Source organism: Mustelus asterias, chromosome 3 (assembly GCF_964213995.1).
Source record: "Mustelus asterias chromosome 3, sMusAst1.hap1.1, whole genome shotgun sequence".
Classification (NCBI taxonomy): domain Eukaryota; kingdom Metazoa; phylum Chordata; class Chondrichthyes; order Carcharhiniformes; family Triakidae; genus Mustelus; species Mustelus asterias.
Window position 1 is genome coordinate 71454025 of NC_135803.1, and position 24178 is coordinate 71478202.

At 43.9% G+C, this 24178-nt stretch overlaps 1 protein-coding gene across 16 annotated transcripts in view; it reads right to left on the bottom strand.

Annotated features, from left to right (window-relative positions):
- Positions 1-2973: 2973 nt before the first annotated feature.
- yeats2 (YEATS domain containing 2) overlaps positions 2974-24178 on the bottom strand; it is a 133756-nt gene continuing 112551 nt past the window's right edge. For 8 of the 16 annotated variants that reach the window (XM_078209167.1, XM_078209164.1, XM_078209163.1 and 5 more), the window contains 10 exons: positions 23837-24046; positions 22650-22926; positions 18506-18614; positions 17749-17825; positions 16201-16280; positions 14233-14434; positions 10536-10762; positions 10247-10321; positions 5864-5937; positions 2974-4213 (listed from right to left, as the gene is read on the bottom strand). In XM_078209167.1, the coding sequence (XP_078065293.1) occupies positions 4087-4213; positions 5864-5937; positions 10247-10321; positions 10536-10762; positions 14233-14434; positions 16201-16280; positions 17749-17825; positions 18506-18614; positions 22650-22926; positions 23837-24046 (1458 nt within the window). In that variant the 3' untranslated portion in view covers positions 2974-4086. The remainder of the gene's footprint in view (positions 4214-5863; positions 5938-10246; positions 10322-10535; positions 10763-14232; positions 14435-16200; positions 16281-17748; positions 17826-18505; positions 18615-22649; positions 22927-23836; positions 24047-24178) is intronic. The other 8 variants (XM_078209171.1, XM_078209170.1, XM_078209169.1 and 5 more) reach the window with 2 other exon arrangements.

Sequence of the window (24178 nt, forward strand, 5' to 3'; positions counted from 1 at the left end):
GTAGCCACTTTGGGAAGCATTGTTCAAAATATGTTTCAGGATCGATTATTTCCAAGGATAAACGGTCATCAAATCCCAGCATGGTACTTAGTGAGAAAATGGATAAATGCTCCAATCCCCAGCAGTGACATCCATCACTCTCATAAGCACAATCATTCTTCTCAATACAGTGATTTAGAAAGCTGTGCAACAGGATTAAACACACCAGCAGTTGCCTGGTACTAGGTTCAGATATACTGGTGGCAGGCATGCATGGATTGATGGTGAAAACAATGTTTGCTCTGATCACGTCCGCACATCAATCATCAACTTGAGAGAAAGTCACACAGTGAATAGTTGTCCTTAAGCAATATTCATAGAAAGTATGTCTTATTATTTTATCAGAGGAAAAACTCAGTGTTGCTCCGCAGGCAGGAAATTCAATGTTACTCTAAAGAAGGAAGTGCGGTGTTGCACTCCAGGAGGGAAACTCAGCATTAGCATGATGGCAGCAAAGCTCCCATACTCCTGTACAAATTGTTGTAGTCCTCCTTTAGAGAGAGCTTCATTCTACCATTCTGCATGAGCAAGCAAGGAGGTCATTGGTGTCAACACCTTCGGGAACAGGAAGGGAATTAGTAGCTTACTGAGCAACCACTGCTGATGTCTTCCTGGTGGTGGTGGTGGTGGGGAGGGGGGGCGGGGGCGGTGATGATAACAGGAAGGCAGAAGAAATCCTGAAAGTTGATGATTGAGGAGAAGAGTCCATGATAATCATAGCTGGATTGGTGAACTGAAAGACCTTCCTCTGCTCCTGACACTGTAGAGTTAATTTCACTCTGATTTCACCTCTCGCTCTTCAGCGCGTTGCCGTGCTCACAGAAATTGTGGCTCTGGAGAATTTCAGGTTTGACGCAGTATCCATATCGCTCAACAGTACTCTTTTCAACTGTGGGCTTTCCAGTTGGGAATGTGAGGCCAGACCCATAACTTCCTCCAGCTTGAAAACAAAGTTTATTGGAGAAGCGGAAAGAGATTACTATCTATTCTGTTGAATAAAAAGGAAAGGACTTGCAGTTATATATCACCTTTTGCAACCTTAGGCTGTTCCAAGATGCTTTAAAGTCAATGAACTACTTTTAAAGTATAGTCACTGTTGTAATGTAGCAAATGCAGACAGCAAGTGACATTTCTATGCGAGAGTTATCTTTTGACACATTCTAATGATCTCATTATTGATTTGTTAATCAAAAGATAAGAGGATTATATTGACAGTGTGCATCAGCCGTCAACTGTAACGTATATAACTGACATGAGAATAGCCAGCGGGTCGCAGTTAGAAGGTGACCCAGTCCCTGATCTGTGCCTTGGGCAACTGTGTGGAAATCTTCTGCCAGTTTGCCAGTCACTAATCATGATGCAGTGTCAGCTTGGCCCAGCTTTGAGACACAACGAGGTGGGTTTAAGCCCCATGACAAAGATTTAAGTACATATTTTAGGCTGACATTTTAGTGCAGTACTGAGGAAATGCTGCATTGTCAGAGGGGGTGCTAAACCGACGTCTTTCCTCTAGGGTCTTATGGTATTATTTTGAAGAGCAGCAGGGACATTATTCTCAGTGTCCTGGGCAATATTTATCCTTCAACCAACAACATTAAAAACATAAATATCTGTTAATTTACTCTGCTTATTGGAAGCTTATTGTGCACTAATTGGCTGATACATTTTCTTCATTACAACAGTGGCTAAACTTGAAAAAGGACTTCATTGGTAGTACAATGCATCGGGATGTACTGAGGTTGGGAAAGGTGCTATTTGAATACAAATCCTCCAAACCTCACCCACTGTTCTTGTGGCGATGATCTTAAATTTAATTCTGAATACCTCTCTCAGATCTCCTTACCTTCCTTGTTTAATGGCAAGGGCACCAGTTTCATTAATCTTTCTTCTTATCTAAAGCTTATCTAAGGGCTCACCTTAATCCATCTCTTACTGCTGCTGTGTATAATGAAAGCCTGTTCATTGCCCTTTCTGCTTTGGCTGATAGTTGCCCTCTGCAATGGTTCTGAGTTTAGAAGATTACAATCCAGTTTCGATCCCTTTGTCAGAGGTCCTGCACCTGGATAAATTAACAGCCTCATAGTTAGCAGCTCAGCAAGACACTGGGTTGCAATGAGCCCATGAAGCAGCTGTGCATCATCTCAAATTACTCCAATGTTACTCTTAAGTAAGTATTTTAGTCATTGAATCCTACAGTGCAGAAGGAGGCCATTCGGCCCATTGAGTCTGCACCGACCACAATCCCACCCAGGCTTTATTCCCATAACTCCATGCATTTAGCCGAGCTAGTCCCCCTGACACTAAGGGGAAATTTAGTGTGGCCAACCCACCTAACCCGTACACCTTTGGACTGTGGGAGGAAATCGGAGCACCCGGAGGAAACCCATGCAGACAAGGGGAGAACGTGCAGACTCCACAGAGACTATCACCCAAGATGGGAATCGAACCCAGGTCCCAGGCAATGTGAGGCAGCAGTGCTAACCACTGTGCTACCGTGTGATTTAACAGTCTGCAAAGTTATTAGCAAACTAACATTTCTCAACATGACGAAATATTATTTGGGGATACTAAATCAGAAAATCAGTCGCCTCCGCAGAAAGATAAATAGTCATAACTAACTGGTTCTGATGAAGGGAATATCCGGATTACTCTCTTTCGGAAACTGATAAGACTGACACATCTTTGCAGCATTTTGTGTTTCTCACTTAAATTTACAGCATCCTTAATTTTTTCAATTTTATGTCCTGGGGAGAGACATTTTGAAAACCTCAACCACAAAAAGAATCACACATTCAAAATATTGTGGCTGAATTATTACAGAGCGTTTACAGCAGGCACCTATATAAAGAACAAGTAATTAAACAGGAGCCTTACTGTTATGCTATCAAAGGTGGCCTTTGTACCCAGCAAATGGGCAAAACTCAGGGTTTTTTTTGATTCAAGTCAATTTTATTTCATTGTATTTTTAACTCGTTGCCTGTCGGTTCTGGAACGTGGAGAAAGGGGGTAGGATAAACACATCATTGTTCCAGCAAGACCAAATCCACCGCATTCTTACCCAGCAATAGTTTTAACCTTCCCAGCACATGGACATTAGAATCTATCTTGCTATTCAAGCAAACTGTCAGAGCTGCACAATGCATCTCTCTAACCAAGTCAAAGCAAACAGCCCTAAAGACAAACGTAATGACTGCCGGCCAGAGAGTGAGGGTCGGAAGTGAAGCCAAACTCCCCATTAGACAGCTCAGTTAACTATACAAATGTCTGTGGCTTTGAAAATGAGATAGATCTTCAAGGCATCTTTGCCCCTGTGACATACTCCTCAAGTGCCAAGATTAAGAAAGGGGTGGTGATGGTGACCTGCTTTCAGGTGTTGGTGGTACTGTTAAGCTAGCTGTGTGAGGGCAGCACGCAGGTCACAGTCTGATTTCTCTCTTGCTGCTGGGAGAACCTGGGCTTTGTTTTACTCCCCTTGCTCAAGGCAGACACTCAAGATCATGCAGATGGGAGATTGCGGAGATGAAGCCATAATACTCTCCAGGCTTTGCCACTGACAGGCTGAATGGTCTTTTTCAGTAAAGAGCGTGAAACCTTGCATGGAATTTCAAACATTTTTAAAAAACAATTCTTAATAAAATAACAAGCTGCTTTATTAATTGGATGCAATTATTTGGTCCAGAGATGTGACTGCTCAGATTAAAGGGAGGATGATTTCTATTTAAGTCCTCTTGAACTGTACATCACAGTGTAAGAATATCATTGATCCAGTTTCCTCCTCATGCACCAATCCGTTGACACTGAAAGATATGTCACGTGTGGTATTGCCCTTCACATCTATATACAGTTGCTTGATCAACCACAAAATTATTTCTGTCACATCCACTCCGACCAGCAGCACTAGTCCTGGTAGCTTCTGTGGCCCCAGAGGAGTGCCAGCGACACAATCTGCAGAGGCACAGCGTCACCCTCGGATACAGTGACAACAGCTGGCTTGGATTTTCCTGGGTCCCTGTCTGGACGCAAAGGGTGGGAGGAGTGTGAAGGTTTTCATAGTTCTTGTTGGGGGGTCTGTTCCGTTGCCAGCACGCCCATGTACTTGTTGGTGAGGAAGTCGCAGACGGAAACGTTGCAGATGGCTTGGTGTACGTTGATTACACTCAACTCTTTGGGTACTCTGAATCAAGGAAACAGAAGCTTCAATATTTACACACTGAAGATAGGATGATACAGCATAGAAGCAGTCCATTCAGCCTATCTTGCTTATGCCAGCTCTGCAATTTTTTTTCCTTTTCAAATATTTACCCAATTGTCTTTTGGAAGTTCCTATCGAGTCTGCTTCCACTAGCCTGACAAGCAGTGAATTCCAGATCATGATAACTCACTGTGTAAAAGAAAATTCCCATGTCTCCCCTGGCTCATTTGGCAACTGGCTCAATGGAAGATCCTCCATCATTCTTGATTTTGTCATGCTCTGATTGTCCTGTTGATTCACAATCAGTAACCCAACACACATTAAGAATGTTCCCTATGGAAATCATTTATTTCCAAGCAAGTGTATGAAGCTGCAGAGGAACCTAGGGAATTGGATTAGAACTGGATTAACATCTATCAACACATAATGTGCAGGCTGGCATTGAGAACTGTCACTGACATCCTTCCTCTAGGATCGTGGTGCATTACCCATCCTTGATTGTTCTGCAACTTTCAAACTGTCCCCCTCTAATGTTTCTCCTTTGCTATCCAGTTATCATCATCCAAATGCTGCCCTCTGGCAACACGAGGGCAAACATAGGGACAGCTTCGATACATACACCGACGACACATAATTCTACCTTTTCTGTGCCTCACTGCCATTTTATCTTATGTTGTCAGATTGTTTTCCAATTATCCAGTCAAGGATGAGCCACAATTGTTTTGGATTAAACATTGGACAGATCAAACTTGTCCTCAGCTCCAGCTACAAACTTAGTGCACTGATCACTAACTCCAAACTCCGCCTGACCGTTGTCTCAGGCTGAACCAGATGTGTCTTCTTTAACCCCAGGATGGAATTACCAACACAAAAAGACCAACACTTTAACCTCAAAAACATTACCGCCTCTGCTCTAACTTCAGACTATCTGCTGCTTAAAACATGCATCCATGGGCTGAATGTTATGGGTCATGTGTGGGCAGGAGAACAGGTGGGTGGACCTGTGAATGAGGGCCCCAAGCCTTCAGTGGCCTTCAGCCCATCCAGCCTCTCCATGATTTTGTGGAAGGCCAGGGAGGAATCAGGTGGATTGCCTGCCCGGGACCGAAATAACCTAAAGAGGGTAATCCCCCACCCCCCTCACCAGGATCCGTCAATCTGATCCCAGCAAGATCTGGGACTTATCGGAAAGTCCTGGTCCATTGCTGAACTTCATCACCTGCCCTACCTGCAGCACCAGCAGTGGCCACTGCTCCTGCTTGGCACTGCCCGTGTGCACTGTTAGCCTACGACTGGCTGGCACCTGTGTGAGGTACAACGTCCATCTGAAGGCAAAAGGAAGTCCTGCCTCATACTAACTAAAGGGCCACCGCTCAAAAAATTGAAGCCAAATGAGCTGGCTAAACAGAGTCAGACCTGCACCCAAAATTTACACTGGGGTGCAAGGAGCTCCAGGCTCAGAGTCTACTATTCCAACTGCTCACCCCATCCTCTAGCCTCTCTAAACATCAGCTCATCCAAAACTCTGCTTGCCTGCACTCCACCATGCACTGAGTCCTGCTCACCCCTCACTCCTGTCCTTGACAGTGGCTATCAGACCCCAAGTTGATTAGAAAGAGGAATGCAAATTACCTGTTGTGGGGAGTGCTCTGGTGTGCAATTCCCAAAGACTCTCGGAGGATGTCACTTACAAACAGTTCAGCAGCCTAAGGAAAAAGAGATGAGAGCAATCAGAATCACCCTGACTTGGAACTACATCATTGTGCCTTCACTGTCACTGGGTCAAAATCCTGGAACTCCCTCCCTAACATTACTGTGGGTGCACCTACAGCAGTTCAAAAAGGCAGCTCACCTCAACCTTCTCAAGGGCAATTAAGGTTGGGCATTAAATGCTGGCCTAGCCAGCAATGCCCACAGCCCGAGAATGAATTTAAAATTGGATGGGGACTTGAAGGAAAGGGGAACGAGTGGGGCAATGGGATTGACAAGATTACTCCAGGGAAAGCTGGCACAGCGTCAAAGGGCCAAATCCCCTTGAGTATCATAAATAACTCGATAACTCCAGCAATTATCAGACTGTTCCCCTCCAAGCCACACAAAACCATCCTGACTTGGAAATATATTATTCTCTGTTGCGGAGTCAAAATCCTAGAACTTCCTAACAGCTCTGTGGGTGCTCCCACACCTCATGGATTGTTTCGGCCCAAAAAGGCAGCTCAAGGGCAACTAGGGATAGGCAACAAATGCTGTGCTAGTCAGTGGCACACACATTCCAAGAATGAATACATTTTTAAAAAGGAATCATGTCAGCATATTAACTCACAGAAGGCTGCAGGCTCCACCAGGCGATTTACTCTACACCCTCTCTGTCACACACCAGAGAATGAACTTCCCAGGGATAGGTTGGAGATTAGGAATCATGGCCAATGCCAGAAGGTATTGGGTTCGAAGCTTTTTGGAATGACCTATTGTTACTCAGAGCTGGCACAAGCTGTTTTTTTCTTTATTCTTTCATGGGATGTGAGTGTCACGGGCAAAGCCAGCATTTGTTGCCCATTCCTAATTGCCCTTGAACTGAGTGGTTCGTTCAGCCATTTCAGAGGGCAATAAAAAGTTTCTCTGGGTCTGGAGCTACATGTAGGCCAGGACGGTTAAGGATGGCAGATTTCCTTTTCTAAAGGACAATGGTGAACTAGATGGGTTTTTATGACAATGACAGCCTTTAAATTCCAGATTTTATGAACTGAATTTAAATTCCACCAGCTGATGTGGAGGGAGTTGAACCCATGTCTCCTGGGCATTAGTCTGTGTCTCTGGGTTACTAGTTTAGTCATGATGTGGAGATGCCGGCGTTGGACTGGGGTAAACACAGTAAGAAGTTTAACAACACCAGGTTAAAGTCCAACAGGTTTATTTGGTAGCAAAAGCCACACAAGCTTTCGGAGCTCTAAGCCCCTTCTTCAGGTGAGTGGGAATTCTGTTCACAAACAGAGCTTATAAAGACACAGACTCAATTTACATGAATAATGGTTGGAATGCGAATACTTACAACTAATCAAGTCTTTAAGAAACGAAACAATGTGAGTGGAGAGAGCATCAAGACAGGCTAAAAAGATGTGTATTGTCTCCAGACAAGACAGCCAGTGAAACTCTGCAGGTTCAGGCAACTGTGGGGGTTACAGATAGTGTGACATGAACCCAATATCCCGGTTGAGGCCGTCCTCGTGTGTGCGGAACTTGGATTCATGTCACACTATTTGTAATCCCCACAGTTGCCTGGACCTGCAGAGTTTCACTGGCTGTCTTGTCTGGAGACAATACACATCTTTTTAGCCTGTCTTGATGCTCTCTCCACTCACATTGTTTTGTTTCTTAAAGACTTGATTAGTTGTAAGTATTCGCATTCCAACCATTATTCATGTAAATCTTTATAAGCTCTGTTTGTGAACAGAATTCCCACTCACCTGAAGAAGGGGCTTAGAGCTCTGAAAGCTTGTGTGGCTTTTGCTACAAAATAAGCCTGTTGGACTTTAACCTGGTGTTGTTAAACTTCTTACTGTGTTTACTAGTTTAGTAACATTACAATTACCCACCACCTCTCCTCATTGTTTAGAACATAGAAAAAATACAGCACAAACAGGCCCTTCGGCCCACAAGTTGCGCCGGTCATGTCCCTACCTACCTAGGCTTATATATAGGCTTACCTATAACCCTCAATCCTATTAAGTACCATGTACTCATCCAGAAGTCTCTTAAAAGACCCTATCGAGTTTGCCTCCACCACCACTGACGGCAGCCGATTCCACTCACCCACCACCCTCTGAGTGAAAAACTTACCCTTGACATCTCTGTACCTACTCCCCAGCACCTTAAACCTGTGTCCTCTCGTAGCAGCCATTTCAGCCCTGGGAAAAAGCCTCCGAGAATCCACCCGATCCATACCTCTCAACATCTTGTACACCTCTACCAGGTCACCTCTCATCCTTCGTCTCGCCAAGGAGAAAAGACCGAGCTCCCTCAGCCTATCCTCATAAGGCATGCCAACCAATCCAGGCAACATCCTTGTAAATCTTCTCTGCACCCTTTCAATCATTTCCACATCCCTCCTGTAATGAGGCGACCAGAACTGAGCACAGTACTCCAAGTGGGATCTGACGAGGGTCTTATAAAGCTGCATCATTATCCCCCGACTCCTAAACTCAATCCCTCGATTGATGAAGGCCAGCACACCATACGCCTTCTTAACCACCTCCTCTACCTGCAAGGCCGATTTAAGAATCCCATGGACCCGGATCCCAAGGTCCTTCTGATCCTCTACACTGCTAAGAGTCTTACCCTTGATATTATACTCCTTCATCCCATTTGACCTGCCAAAATGGACCACTACACATTTATCCGGGTTGAAGTCCATCTGCCACTTCTCCGCCCAGTCATGCATCCTATCTATGTCACGCTGCAACTTCTGACATCCCTCCAACCTATCCACAACACCACCAACCTTCGTGTCGTCGGCAAATGTACCAACCCATCCCTCCACTTCCTCATCCAGGTCATTTATGAAAATGACAAACAGCAAGGGTCCCAGAACAGATCCCTGGGGCACTCCACTGGTGACCGACCTCCATTCAGAAAAAGACCCGTCTACAACCACTCTCTGCTTCTGCAGGCAAGCCAGTTCTGAATCCACAAGGCAACAGCCCCTTGGATCCCATGCCCTCTCACTTTCTCGAGAAGTCTTGCATGGGGGACCTTATCGAACGCCTTGCTGAAGTCCATGTAAACCACATCTATCGCTTTTCCTTCGTCAACGTGTTTAGTCACATTTTCAAAGAACTCCACCAGGCTCGTAAGGCACGATTTGCCTTTGACAAAGCCGTGCTGACTACTTTTGACACACTAAACTTCTCTAAATGTTCATAAATCCTGTCCCTCAGGATCTTCTCCATCAACTTACCAACCACTGAGGTTAGACTCACCGGTCGGTAATTTCCTGGGCTATCCCTATTCCCTTTCTTGAATATAGGAACCACATCCGCAATCCTCCAATCCTCCGGAACCTCTCCCGTCTCCATCGACGACGCAAAGATCATTGCCAGAGGCTCTGCAATCTCTTCGCTCACCTCCCACAGTAACCTGGGGTACATCCCATCCGGTCCCAGCGACTTATCTATCTTGATGCTATTCAAAATTTCCAACACATCCTCTTTCTTAATGTCCACATACTCCAATCTTTTCAGTCCGCCTCAATCCTGTAGTACAACCACCCAGGTCTTTTTCCACCGTGAATACCGAGGTAAAGTATTCGTTAAGCACCTCTGCTATTTCTTCCGGTTCTGTACAGACTTTCTCACCTTCACCTTTTATAGGTCCTATTCCTTCACGTCTCATCCTTTTACTCTTCACATATTTATAGAACACCTTAGGGTTCTCCTTAATCTTACCTGCCAAGGCCTTCTCGTGACCCCTTCTGGCTCTACTAATTTCTTTCTTAAGTCCCTTCCTACAAGCCGTATACTCATCTAGATCCCTATCATCGCCTAGCTCTCTGAACCTTTTGTACGCTTTCCTTTTCTTTCTCACTAGGTTCAGCGCAGCTTTCGTGCACCATGGTTCCCGTATCCTACCAACACCTCCCTGTCTCATCGGAACATTGTCATGCAGAACCCCAGACAAACATTCCTTGAAATCTATTCCTCAGAACTATTCTGAACGATTTGGAGTGACTTATTGTCACTCAAAGTATTGTTACTCAGAACGACTCACCATTACTTGCAGCATCTCACCGTTACACAATGCAACCCATCGTTACTTACAGCATTTTAATGTTACTTGCAAGGAGCCACTGTTTTTCATAACCACTCACTATTCATTGTAGCATCTCACGGTCATTCACAGAGTCTCACTGTTACTAGTGGGATCTCATCGTTATTCGAGCGACCCATTGTCAGTTACAGCGATCCACTGACTACCATTCCAAGCGACTCACTGTTACTTGACAAGACCTCTTGACCGTACCTTTATTATCATGTCTTCGATCGCCGGCGCATAGACACGGCTCTCCACCTCCAGGGGTTCGATTGTAACACCAATCTACAGAGGGAAAGGGAGCAGTCAATGTGGAAAAATTATACTAGCACAAAGGAGAGCAGTCAATGTGGAGAGATTAAGCCACCATAAAAGAACAGCTCGTGCTCACACGTGCACGCACACACACTATGGAAACAGGGAGCCAGACACACAAAACACACACAAACAGACAGATGGGCATTGGTTGCAAGTTGGCATCTTAGCCTTTTATGGTTACCTGCTGTGCTGTGTCTCTGGCATACTCCATGGCTGGCATCAGGCCCATGTAGAATTTGACCTCTTCATCCTCCTCCTCCTGCTCTTTCTTGACTTTCACTTTAGAAGACTCAACTGTGCTAATGATGTCAACCTCTTCATCACTCTCAGGTTCAGTTTTCAAAATGGCCTCCACCTCCATAAGCCTCTGACAGAGCTCGGCAGCCCCACTGTATGTGGAGGGGCATTCTGAAAAACAATGCCAAAAACTAGTAAGTAATGGCAAACTTCTAAATAATCCCAAGCATTGGTGAATTATAGAGTCTTAAAATTATCCCAAGAGATTATTTTAATGGCAAATTTCTAAATATTGGAGAGAGTTTGTAAATAGAATAGCAGCATGCATATCTAAATACCCAACAGTTTGTGAATAAAGAGTCTGTAAATAACTTCAGATTTAGTAAGTAACTCAAGATAGTTTGCAAATACAAGAAAAAAGTTATAAATAACAAAAGAAATTGGAAATAATGGGAAGAATTGGAAAATAATTCCAGGCGTTTGTAGATAAGATAGCATGTAATCCTGAAGAGCAGCATATGGACTCAAAACGTTAACTCTGTTTTTCTTCACAGATGCTGTCAGGATTGTTGAGTTTCTCCAGCACTCTCTCTTTTAATCCAGGAATATATAAATAGCCTCAAGAATATACAAGTATATCCAAGAATAAGCAAGTATTTGTAAGGATTAATAACGAACATAAAGTGATCGGTTTGTGTGCAAATATAAACTGCATTCATTGGTCTAACTTTGTGGCCAGGGTATTTTAACTTGCGGACCTCCTCTGCATGCTATTCACAGAATCTATTCATGACTTACATGTGTCACATACCCAAGCTTGATGATGACACAAAGATAGGCAGCATTGTAAGCCGTATAGATGGTAGCATAACATTACAAAGGGGTATTGATAGATTAAGTGAATGGACAATACACTGGCAAATGAATTTCAATGCAAGAAAATCTGAGGTCATCCACTTTGGACCTAAAAAGAACAGAGCTGGATACTTTCTAAGTAGAACAGGGTACTTTCTAAATGGTGAAAAGCTAGCGACATCTGAAAGTTACTATTGAATCAACTTCGACTTCTTGGAGTCTAAAGAAATTTCTGGGCCAATGTACACAGATTAGTAAAATGTCACAGGTACAGAGAATCATCAATAAGGCTAATGAAACACTGGCCTTTATATCGAGAACACTAGAATTCAGGTGATTAAAAGTCAGGCTGCAGTTACACAAAACCAAGGTTAGCCCATAGCCAAGGTATTGCATTCAGTTCTGGGCATATCTTAGGATCGATGTCCTATATCCTACCTTGAAGGGAGTGCAACATAATTTACTCGAGTCATACCTGGACTCCAAGGGTTACACAAAGTAATTTTGTACTTCCTGGAATTTACACGGTAATGGGGTGATTTCATCTTTCAAGATACAAGGGGAACACATAGGAGTCGAGAGAGAAACTATTACTGCTGGTTTGCAAGCCTTGGACTCAGGGCACAGCCTAAAAAGTAGAGCCAGACCTTCCAGAGGAAAGAATTCTTCACACCAAGAATGGCAAAAGTTTGGAACTGTTCTGAAAATGGCAACTGATGCTGACCCATTTGTTAATCAATAAATTTCTGTTAACTAGAGGTACTAAGAGATGTGGGGCAAAGGTGGGTATGTGGAGTTAGATCACAATCAGCCATGATCTCACTGAATGGCTGAATAGGCTCAAGGGACTAAATGGTCTTTTCTTGGTCCTATGCTACCTGCAAGAGCAGAGAGCAGCAACTGGCTGGTGGACATGAGCAGTAGTTCAAGCAGACAGGGGCCACCTGATCAACACCAATGGAAGGCTCGTTGGTGTGAGGTTAAGTCATGGGCACAGGGTAAAGGAGGTAAAGGAAGAGTGACCGCATTGGAGTCTGCAGAAACACTTATGCTCCTCTTTAACTCCACAATGGGCAGTTTTTCACCTACCTTGGCCTCTTCAGTCTCCAGGTCAGTAGTAGAACTGCTTTGAGACTGGTAAGTAAGCCCCATCAGCTTCCCCACTCAGGGCTCAGTTAAAATGTAATTGGTACCCCAATGATGTAATAAGACATCAATTTGTATCCCTTGGCCACCTAACTACAGCTAACATTTCAAATGATGGCCTGTGGAAACATGGAGTTAAATCAAAATGTGCCATTTAAAAGAACCAACCGCCCCCCCCCACCCCCACCTCCCGCTCCAGTTCCCTTAGACATGAAGGGTCAAGTTGAGTACCAAGTGTTTCTAAGCAGCACTAATGATTTGTAAATATACCCATGAGTTTGTAAAGAATGTCATTTAAGATTGGGATGAGGAAAATATACTTCATTCAGAGAGTGGTGAACCTGTGGAATTCTCTAGGTTGTGGACGACAAGTCACTGAAAGAGATGAATAATTTTTAAGATTTTAATGGCATCAAGGTGTATGGGAGAAAGCAGGAATGTGGCATTGAGATCGATGATCAGCCATGATTATATCGAATGGTGGAGCAGGCTTGATGGGCCGAATGGCCCACCGCTGCTCCTAGATTCTATGTTTCGATGTCAAATTAGTAAATCTCTATGAACAATATAAACTGGAATGTTTCTAACTGACTGTCTTTCACAAAGTAAATTTGGATTGGATTATAAAGCTAGATCATCCCTCCTTCCAAATCGTTAGTTGTTAGTTTTCCCTGATGTCTTTTAAATATTGATCTAACTTTTATCTCAGTGATTTAATACTGGGATGATATACTGCTAAATAGGACAAGGACACTGAGCTGTGCCCTTTGAAAGCATATAGTTTACATATTGTGCTGATAAGCTATAAATAGAATGTCCACTGGGATACTGTCTTCAAGGAACATTGCACTTCTGATATTGTGGCTGTCAAGTAATTGCCAGCAATTAAAAATTGTAGATCCTTTTTAATATGTATAAAATATACATATTTAAATATATATCAATATGTATAAAATCTTAAAATGATTAACCCAGCTTGCCATGTTTCTGGAACTCAATCCGAAAGGGATACAGGAAGAGGAGACAGAAATCAGAAATTAGACTGCACTGGTGACTGAAAACATCCCAGAGACAGACAAGGCTGCAGTTATTTCACCTTTCTGGCAACTTACTGAGAAGACCACAACTCCACACAAGTATAGAAGGAGCCTCGGTTGTACAGGGTGCCAGAGAAGGAACCTTGACTGTACAAAGTGCAAGAGAAGGAGCCTCGACTGTACAGGGTGCAGGAAAAGGAGCCCCAACTGTACAAGGTTCAAGGGAAGGAGCCGCGACTGTACAGGAAAAAGTGCCTCAACTATACATGGTACAAGGAGCCTCAATTGTACATGGTACAAGTGTAGGAGCCTCAACCGTACATGGTGTGAGAGGAGGCACCTCGGATGTACATGGTACAAGAGAAGAAGCCTTGACTGTACAAGGTGCAGGAGGAGGAGCCTTGATTGCACACGAGACAAGGAAAGGAGTCGCGACTGGCTACCCTTGAGTTCTCTGCTCACTTCTATCTTCCTTATTTTTAACTTGTGGTGGTTGGGGAATTGAACACTTTGTCTCAGTAAACATTTTAATGGATTGGTCTGAGTTGTTTCATCTTCCTTAACCAGAACGGGTTAATGCTCAGAGCTGAATGGAAAGCTCACCAGGCTCATTGTCGATCCGAGTCAGTATATCTTCCATTGAATCCTCCTCAATGACGGCAGTCTCTGGGTCGGGTGGAGTGTACCCTCGCTGACGGCACCAGTACACGATCTGCTTGGTCTTCATGACCTCTGTGTTGCTGAACCGTGGGCACTTCTCCATCACCTCCTGCAGAATCTTCCTTATGGCTACTGCACGCTGCCACTGGGGTAGACAGGGAGGAACAGGGCAACATAAGGATTAAAAAGGAGGGGAAGCACGACAGATGTAAAACCACCCTTGGGCTGAAGTCATGAAAAAGCCTATTAGAATATTCGCCTTTACAAAGCAGTGGAAGTTATATTTATGTTACACAGAGCCTTAGTCAGATTCCATCTCGAATACTACCTTCAGTTTGAACATGAATCTCAGAAAGGATATACTGGTGTTAGAGACACTGTGTTGACACACCAGAATAAAAACAGGGTTAAAATGGTTAAACTACGAGGACAGGTTGCATAAATATGAATTGTATTTCCCTGAAATTAGAACTTTGAGATGATTGATCTAATGAGGTGTTTAAAATGATGAAGGAATTTGATAGGGTTTTTCTGGAGAACTATTTCTACAGGTGTGGGAATCCAGAACAAAGGGGCACAAATTTACAATTAGAGATACTTCATTCAGGAACTAAATCAGGAAGTCTGAGTACTTTCACTTTTTATTTCAGATTTCCAGCATCTGCAGTATTTTGCTTTTGTAGTAATAGAAATTTGGAATTGATTTGCCAAAAGGATGCTGAGTTAATTACAAGACTAAGATCAATAAATTTTTATTAGGAAAGGGTAAAATGGGATATAAAACAAAGGCAGGTAAATGGAGCTGATGTAGAGACAGGCCATGATCAAACTGAGTGACAAAGTAGGCTTGAGGCACGAAGTGACATATTCCTATTCTTATGTTCCAATGGAAGCATAGGGACATGGGATTCTGTATCACGGAGCACTGGGACATGGGATCCTGTATCACGGAGCACTGGGACATGGGATCCTGTATCACAGGGCACTGGGACATGGGATCCTGCATCACGGTGCACTGGGACATGGGATCCTGTATCACGATGCACTGGGACATGTGATCCTGTATCACGATGCACTGGGACATGGGATCCTGTATCACGATGCACTGGGACATGGGATCCTGCATCACAGGGCACTGGGACATGGGATCCTGCATCACGGTGCACTGGGACATGGGATCCTGTATCACGATGCACTGGGACATGTGATCCTGTATCACGGGGCATTGGGACATGGAACACTTGATCATGGGGCATTGGGACATGGGATCCTGTATCACGGGGCATTGGGACATGGAACACTTGATCATGGGGCATTGGGACATGGGATCGTGGATCACAGGACACTGGGACATGTGATCCTGTATCATGAGGCCCTGGGACACAGCAACCAGTATAAGGGTATCTATGACACATACACTGACACAGGAGGACCTTGTATTCTGGGCACTAATACAAGTTTTATCTGAAGGTTGCCAAATAATGAGATGCTGTCAATCTCAGCCTTGACATGCAGTGAGGCAAGGACCTGCTGCTTCCCTCAGAGGGAAAGCTAGTTTCAGAACAAAGGTGGAAAAGGCTACAACACTGGTTAACCCACCTTTAAACGCTTACTCTTGCTGGATCCAGTTACACAAGTGATAACCGCCTCATACAATGTTATTTTTCACAGCCGAGCAGTGAGCATTGGTGGGATATTTATCCAAAGGATACATCACAGTGGAAACTGCTCCTTCCCTTACCCAAAACCCACATACATTTTCAGGAGGGACCAGTGGATAGCAATCGGGTATGAGAATCCTGCTGATTTTGCTCTCCTCTTAATCTCTACCCTCTAAGCTCTGCATAATGAAGACAAAAACAAGGAACCAAGAATTAACCTCGGTTCAAGAGCACTGGGCGTGGGCCTTACCTCTGCAGCTCTCCTCTTTCCAATATTCCAGCTGTAAAACTGCTCCAGAGAGATTGCACAGAATGGATTGGAGTCTTCACCTATTAGAAAAAGTTGATTGATCAGTTTTTTATGTATCTAACATAAAGAGCACTGGGTGTCACAGATATGATGTGGAGATGCCGGCGTTGGACTGGGGTAAGCACAGTAAGAAGTCTCACAACACCAGGTTATATCTGACAGTGCAGCACTCCCTCAGGATACCACTGAGGTGTCACCCTACTTTAAGTACTCAGCTTGAAACGGCTGTTGGTCATGAAGGATCACGTACAAACCAGATAGGATCGGGAATGTAGTGGCCTCGAGTAATAATAGTGGCCTCGAGTCACAGATATACCACAGATGTCATAGAAACACCTAAAGGAAAGCGAACTTTGGCATGATTGTAGGTTCAGCGTATAACATGCCAAAGCAACTAGGCAGCACTAAACAAAGTGAACAGGGTGCTGGATTCAATCATTGGGTCAGCTGAACAGTTGAAGTCAAAGAATGTCAGGTTAATCTGGCCAGTTGCACTTTGATTATTACCTTTCAATTTTGCTCAAACTTTGGAGACAACACAAAGGGAAGCCACACGGGCCTCATCACACTCCTGAGACGTCCAAGACACTTCACATCCAAGGGATTACAATGGCTGCAGATGTGACAGCCAGTTAGTGCCACAACCAGACAGTGGGAAAATGGCCAATTAATTTGGCGTTGAGGGATGAATATTGGCCAGGACACTGGGAGATCTCCCTATTCTTTTACTGATTAGTTTCTTGGGCTGTCATTTATTGCCCATTCCTAGTTGTCTTGAGAAGCCGATGATAGGAGTTTATTTTGAACTGACATGGTGCATACTCGTAACAGTTTGTCACAAGTGAGTGAATTGTGGGCTGTTTCAGCAAGCAGTTTATAATCAACTGTGTTGGTGTAAGACTGGAGTCACATGTAATCAAACAGGGTTAAGATGGCAGGTTTCCTTCCCTAAAGGACATTAGTGAACTAGTTGGGTTCTTATGACAATCCAACAGTTTCATGGTCCCTCTTACTGATAGCTTTTTATTTCTGAACAATGGAGTTTGAACTCATGTTCTCTGCATTATTTCTCGAGGCCACTACATTCCCGATCCTATCTGGTTTGTACGTGATCCTTCATGACCAACAGCCGTTTCAAGCTGAGTACTTAAAGTAGGGTGACACCTCAGTGGTATACTGAGGGAGTGCTGCACTGTCAGAGGTACCATCGTTTGGAGGAGGCCCTGCCTATCCTCTCAGGTGAAAGTGAAAGATCCCACAGTTCTATTTCTAAGAAGAGCAGGGGAGCTTCTCCTCGCTTTCCTGCTCAATAGTTTTCATTCAGCCAACATCACCCCAACAGGTTATCGGCTGGAAATAGTTTTGCACAGATTTAAAACCTGCTCAACATGAATGCACGGAATTTGCTGCCACCATTTGTCGGTGGCTGCTGAATCCAATGTTAAAATGAACAATGGGTGGAAATAAAAATCTAAGAGTTTTACTCACTTTTCTTGGGAATGATCAGGGGCAACTTCTTCAGGATGGCAGTCAGTAGCTGCTGTACATTCTCAATGTATTCAAGACTAAAGATAGTAAGGAATAAGAGGCTGGTAAGTGATCTGAATGTGTCAGTAAAGTAGTGACATCCAATACCCAGTTGTGGCCAAAACTAACCTGCCTTTTCTCTTCAGAGATGTTGTTGGTGTGCTGTTTATTTCTACAGCAACACTTATTTTAACACAGTGACATCTCACTAAACTGACGGCTATAACACAAAGGGCAGTGATGCATCAATAAACATCTTCCAGGTGAGCTATTGATACAGCAATTTAAAATCAGTCAGTTAGTGGGATCTTTTTAACTGATTTATTTTTTCTCCTTTCTCTCCAGCTGTTCTATGAGGTTGCCTGATCTTTAGTACTTCACCCAAATGAATACTCTTTGTCTATGAAGTCAGACACTGAGCACTGGCAAGATATCCGACTGTGATAGACTTCACAGTGTGTGTCACCCGATGTTCACAGACATGCATTTTCCAAGTGTGATCAAAGAATAGTGACCAGGTTTCCATCAGCATTCCAGGAACAAGGAGGCCAAATGCAGCTGAGTACAGGCCAGAACTTTCCTTCTCAAGGAGAATTTGATCAGACAGCATGAGTACTTTACTCAGTATCTAAGCTGTAATGCATCTGACCTTGTAAACTGAATACCACTTGGGAGGCATCCATAGAAGAGGGATTTTAGAATAAAATGCTGGACTTACTCAATAATTTCAAATGCCCCATCTGATCCTCCTCGTTCCACTTTCACAGTGCCTGCTGTGGGCAGTGTGGGGTTGAAACAAGCAGCTGTAGAGCCAGGCTCTGTCTTCACTGTGCAAAGAAATGACAGAACGGTAATTAGACTTTACACAACTCAACACACCAACCATTAGCAGATACGTCAACCAATCTTATGCATCATGTTTAAACCCTAAAGCATTTTTTAATAGTACAACCAATTCTAACTGCTTCCCCACAAATTCCAGCAAATTGTTCTAGTGTGATGTATAATAGAATTTGCATGCAAGGTTAAGAAAGATGATTGATATTTTTGTCTAGGGCTATGGAGACCAGTTTGGTTTCAATCAGTTTCAATCAGTTTTCTCGCCATTCCATGTGCACTTAGTTTTAAACTGTTGTTTTCTTTCTATTCATTCTCAATTTTTATCATTTCAACAAAGCCTAATGTCTGTGGATGAGGCTGCAAGTAAAGAATGGAAGAATAGTCTTTTGAGGGGATTGGAGAGCACAAGAGACATGTTCGAATTATTAATCCATTCTTCTGATCTGAGTAGTGAAGACCATTGATCCGATCCTGTCACAGAGTCTGAATGCAGGGCAATATGACACGTGGGGTAAAAGGGTTCAATTAAGAGGACAGATTACTTGGACTAGGATTGAATATAGAAGTTAAAAGGATGATCTAAATGTTCTGAAGAGAGCTTGAGGAAGGGGATTTAAATATTTACAATTTTTTTTAATGAAACTGCCTCCAGATAGAAATAGGGGAGTAGAGATATCAACAGAAACTTTTATTTATATAACAATTCCAAAGGGACAAAAAACATCCTTGACACTTTACATGGGTGAGTTGGGAAGAAGATAGATAACATGAATAGGCAACAAGCTCTGATGCCAGTTAGCAAGGGCCAATGATTACTTTTCTAGTTACAGCTCAGTACACTACCTTACAGTTTGGCACTTGTTCACGTAGTCACAAAGTCTTAGGTTTTGGCCCCAGTCCAAACAGAACTTTTGAATCTCAGTTGGGGTAAGGGTTGGGACAATATGATTGCTCAGGCCCCAGTCCGAAAACAAGGGAAATCTATTCAGGCTTCGGATGAAGGCAGTATCATGGAACCACTGCAATATCTTGGTGGTTCAACATATGACCAATGCTCACTGCGTTAATGGGTTTGTGGAGAGAAAGCAGTCAACCTGCCATAACCCAGCACTGGTCAGTCTCTACAGACAGGAAGGGAATAAAAAGAAAATGATATGCTTTTCAAAGGGTCACTGGTGGAATGAGTGTTGCCAGGGCCATCTGATTTTCCCAGAAGCTGAGATTGTGGCCAGGATCAAGATAAACACTGCAGTTAATCTCCATTACATTACATTCTCCCTCCACTACACTCTACTCTCAGAAGCTAAATCGTATAATCCTATCACTTATTCATTTCATAAGTGCATATGAATGCTTTGCAACATTTTCTTGTGCTCCTTTTAACTCTGCGTGTCAGGGATTTGTCTCAAGTGGACCCAGGGGTTTCAAATCTCCGAATGTTTAAATTGATACTACAGTAAAACAACTCTCACAAAAAAAAAATTTTACGCAGAATAAATGTCAATCCCTTTGGATGCAACTGATATCCACCAATGTTTTTGAAGTCTTTATTGTTCTTTTCTCTTCTGAAGGTGCTGACTTTCACAGTGCAAGGCTCGCTGTCTTGCAGGACTTCATCCCAGTGTCCACAAACCGTGTATGAGCCTAGGCAGTGAAGTATCAGCAGGACATTCAACCGTGGGAGGCTGGATACTGATAAGCAGAACTCTGGTTGGTTGTCCTTTCACGCCATGCACCCACCCACCCCTCTCCCAGCCCAGGATACTGAGGATGATTGTAGCTTCCCTGCTATTATCATGGTTGAAATCAGCTAACTTAGCATATATAGAAATTGAGATTGTACCCTCTGGTCTGCTTGGCTTAACTGAGCCAACAAGGGGACATCCACAAGTCTTTTAAGACAAAATGGTTCCATTTCTACAACAATGGGTGCTCCAGGTTAAAGTTCCCATTGTGGATGTTTAATTAGCAATGGAATCATTGAGCTAGTTCAATCAGAAACAAGAAACATCTTTCCTCACAATATGTAAATCCACACCGGTTTGCATTACCCCAATCATCCACTAACAGTAGCCAGTTATGTCATTCATAACGTTTTGTGGTAAAGTATATTAAATAAACGTATCATTCTCTCTGACACAATAGAGACTTATTTTGCGGTTTTCAATTCAGGAACAATATAAAGGGAGATACCACATAAAGCAAAGTTTATTCACTGGTCACAAGTAGGCTTACATTCACACTGCTTTGAAGTTATTATGAAAATCCCCTAGTCGCCACCCTCCAGCATCTGTTCTGGTACACTGAGGGAGAATTTAGCATGGCCGATTCACCTAACCAGCATGTCTTTGGACTGTGGGAGGAAACCGGAGCACCCAGAGGAAACCCACGCAGACACAGGAAGAATGTGTAGACTCCACATAGACAGTGACCCAAACTGGGAATTGAACCCAGGTCCCTGGTGCTGTGAGGCAGCAGTGCTAACCACTGTGGCACCGTGACACCACATTGGTTAGTGGGGATATTCAGATAACTTGACTCTCCTTACTGGTAACAATAGATCACCGGCCAAAACAATGTCCATTAGATCCAAACTCTTCAACCCTAAACCAATAGATCCTGGATCTGCAACACTGTTCAATGGATTCCAGCTCTGTGACAGCATCCAATATGAGTCAGCTCTACAAGATCCCAAAACTGTAGCATTGTCCAACAGATCCCAACACAATAAAACAATCCAATGTCAGCTCAGTAAAGTACTCCAATGGATCCCAGGTCTATAATCCTGTCCAGAGGGTGCATTTCTAAAGACTACCAATTCCTCAGACTGTAGCACACTATTCCAGTTCAACAGCAGATCACTGAGGTTCAAGCAAGCTTGGGTGGCATGGTGGCACAGTGGTTAGCACTGCTGCCTCACAGCACCTGGGACCTGGGTTCGATTCCCGGCTTGTTCGGGATCTGCACGTTTTCCCCATGTCTGCGTGGGTTTCCTCCAGGTGCTCTGGTTTCTTACCGCAGTCCGAAAGACGGGCTAGTTAGGTGCATCGGCCATGCTCAATTCTCCCTTCCGAACAGGCGCCGGGGTGTGGCGATTAGGGGATTTTCACAGTAACTTTATTGCAGTGTTAATGTAAGCATACTTGTGACACTAATAAAAACTTAACTTAACACTGGCTTCATTATGATCTGAGTACATTTACCAAACCATATTGTAGCTGACTGCTATAAGTTGCTGACTAAGGGAATGATTGTGTAAGAGTATGTAGCTCTGAAACTTGCCCCTGTGTAGAAGCAGAATACAGAATCATAGATTGGAAACAGCACAGAAGGAATCTACTGAAAGCCATGATTGAATCTGCCTCCACCACACTCTCAGGCTATACATTCCAGATCCTAATTATTCACCACATAACAAATCTTTTCCTCATGCCACATTACTTCTTTTGCCAATCACCTTAAATCAGTGTCCTCTGATTCTCAATCCTTCCACCAATGGGAACAGTTTCTCCCAGTCTAAATTTGCCCAGTCATTCTGCACACAGTCTGTCTTGAACAGGACATCATGGGGGAACACCAGTCAGAGGAGAGGCAATGATATCGTGGGGCAGTGCCAGAGGCAGGACAATGACATTATGAGGCAATCCCTATCAGAGGCAGGACAATGTCACTGGAGCATTGCTAAGCAGGAGGCAATCCAGTCAGAGGTGGGACAATGACATTATGGAGTAGTCCCAATCAGAGGCAGGACACCTTGCGGTAACTGATTACAAAACAACAGAGGTAGACACCAGGGACCCCAGTTGCTTGACTCCCCAGTGGACCAGAATAAATCCCAGAGAGGCTCAAGTACAAATAAAACATCTTAAAGAAATTACACGGAAATAATTAGTATACCATTCAATAACCTCTTCCAGTACAAGTTCTGTCAAAGGACAGTGCCCAAGATGAGTGGCCCTGCCCTACTCAGAGTAGAAGAGATGGTTTAAATAGTTTCTGAACATCATAAGCTCCCATCTTACCTGATACTGTTGCTATGGCTTTTCCACTCGCTGTGTTCATCCCAACAGTGGAACTGGACACCATGCTGGACCCCGCTGAACTGCTGGTTTTGCTGGATCCTCCAGTACTAGGCTGTGAAACCACCACATGGGCTGCCTGAGAACCAATGGAAACGACACCGGGTGACTGGCTGGTGGCAAGATCCATCTGGGCTACTGGGAGGGACGACTGCTGGCCTGAAGCTTTCACTAGGGACGTGACAGAATTCACAGGAGGGCTGGCTCCCTTCAGCTCTGACTGTGAACCAAAATGAAAAAGTGGTGTCAGTGCCAGAGTGCCAAAATGAAGGAGATTGTCATCGACTTCAGGAAGCAGAGAGGAGAACATGCCCCTGTCTATATCAACGGAGACGAGGTAGAAAAGGTCGAGAGCTTCAAATTTTTAGGTGTCCAGATCACCCAACAAACTGCCCTGGTCTCTCCATGCCAACACTATAGTTAAGAAAGCCCACCAACGCCTCTACTTTCTCAGAAGACTAAGGAAATTTGGCATGTCAGCTACGACTTTCACCAACTTTTACAGATGCACCATAGAAAGCATTCTTTCTGGTTGTATCACAGCTTGGTATGGCTCCTGCTCTGCCCAAGACCGCAAGAAACTACAGAAGGTCATGAATGTAGCCCAATCCATCACGCAAACCAGCCTCCCATCCATTGACTCTGTCTACACTTCCCGCTGCCTCGGTAAAGCAGCCAGCGTAATTCAGGACCCCACGTACCCCAGACATTCTCTCTTCCACCTTCTTCCGTCGGGAAAAAAATACAAAAGTCTGAGGTCACATACCAACTGACTTAAGAACAGCTGCTGTCAGACTTTTGAATGGACCTACGTTGCATTAAGTTGATCTTTCTCTACACCCTAGCTATGACTGAAACACTACATTCTGCACTGTCTTGTTTCCTTCTCTGTGAACGGTATGCTTTGTCTGTATAGCGCACAAGAAACAATACTTTTCACTGTATGTTAATACGTGACAATAATAAATCAAATCACATCAACGCAAGACTAGAAGATAGCTGCAATTTGCATCCTCTTTCAAACACCAACCAAAATATTTCCAGAACTCAAGTGTGCAATTATTGTGCTATCATTCTTTATAATTTTTGCTTAAGAGCCTCCCCCTTTTCTCCATCATCCACCCTGTTACCTGAAGAGTCACAGTTCCTACTGTAGCTGGTGCTGTTCCTGAGACTGGTGTTGAGAGACTGGCCGTTGTAATGACCCCTCCAGCCACCCGCAGGGTGGTGGTGCCAGGCTGTGAGAGAGGAGGTGCTACAGACAGTGACCTTGCTGCTCCATCGGGCGAAGGAGAATGTACGAGTGAGTGCAGAGAGGACGCCTGGGCACTGGGGACAACCTGTTTGTAAAATAAGTACATTTACAGCTGCTTTAGCAATAAACACAATGCAATAGTGGCAGAGGGGTGTACCACCATCTTTCATCTCACCAAGTGTCATCTTTCCAAACTGCATGGAACCTGCAAAGCTTC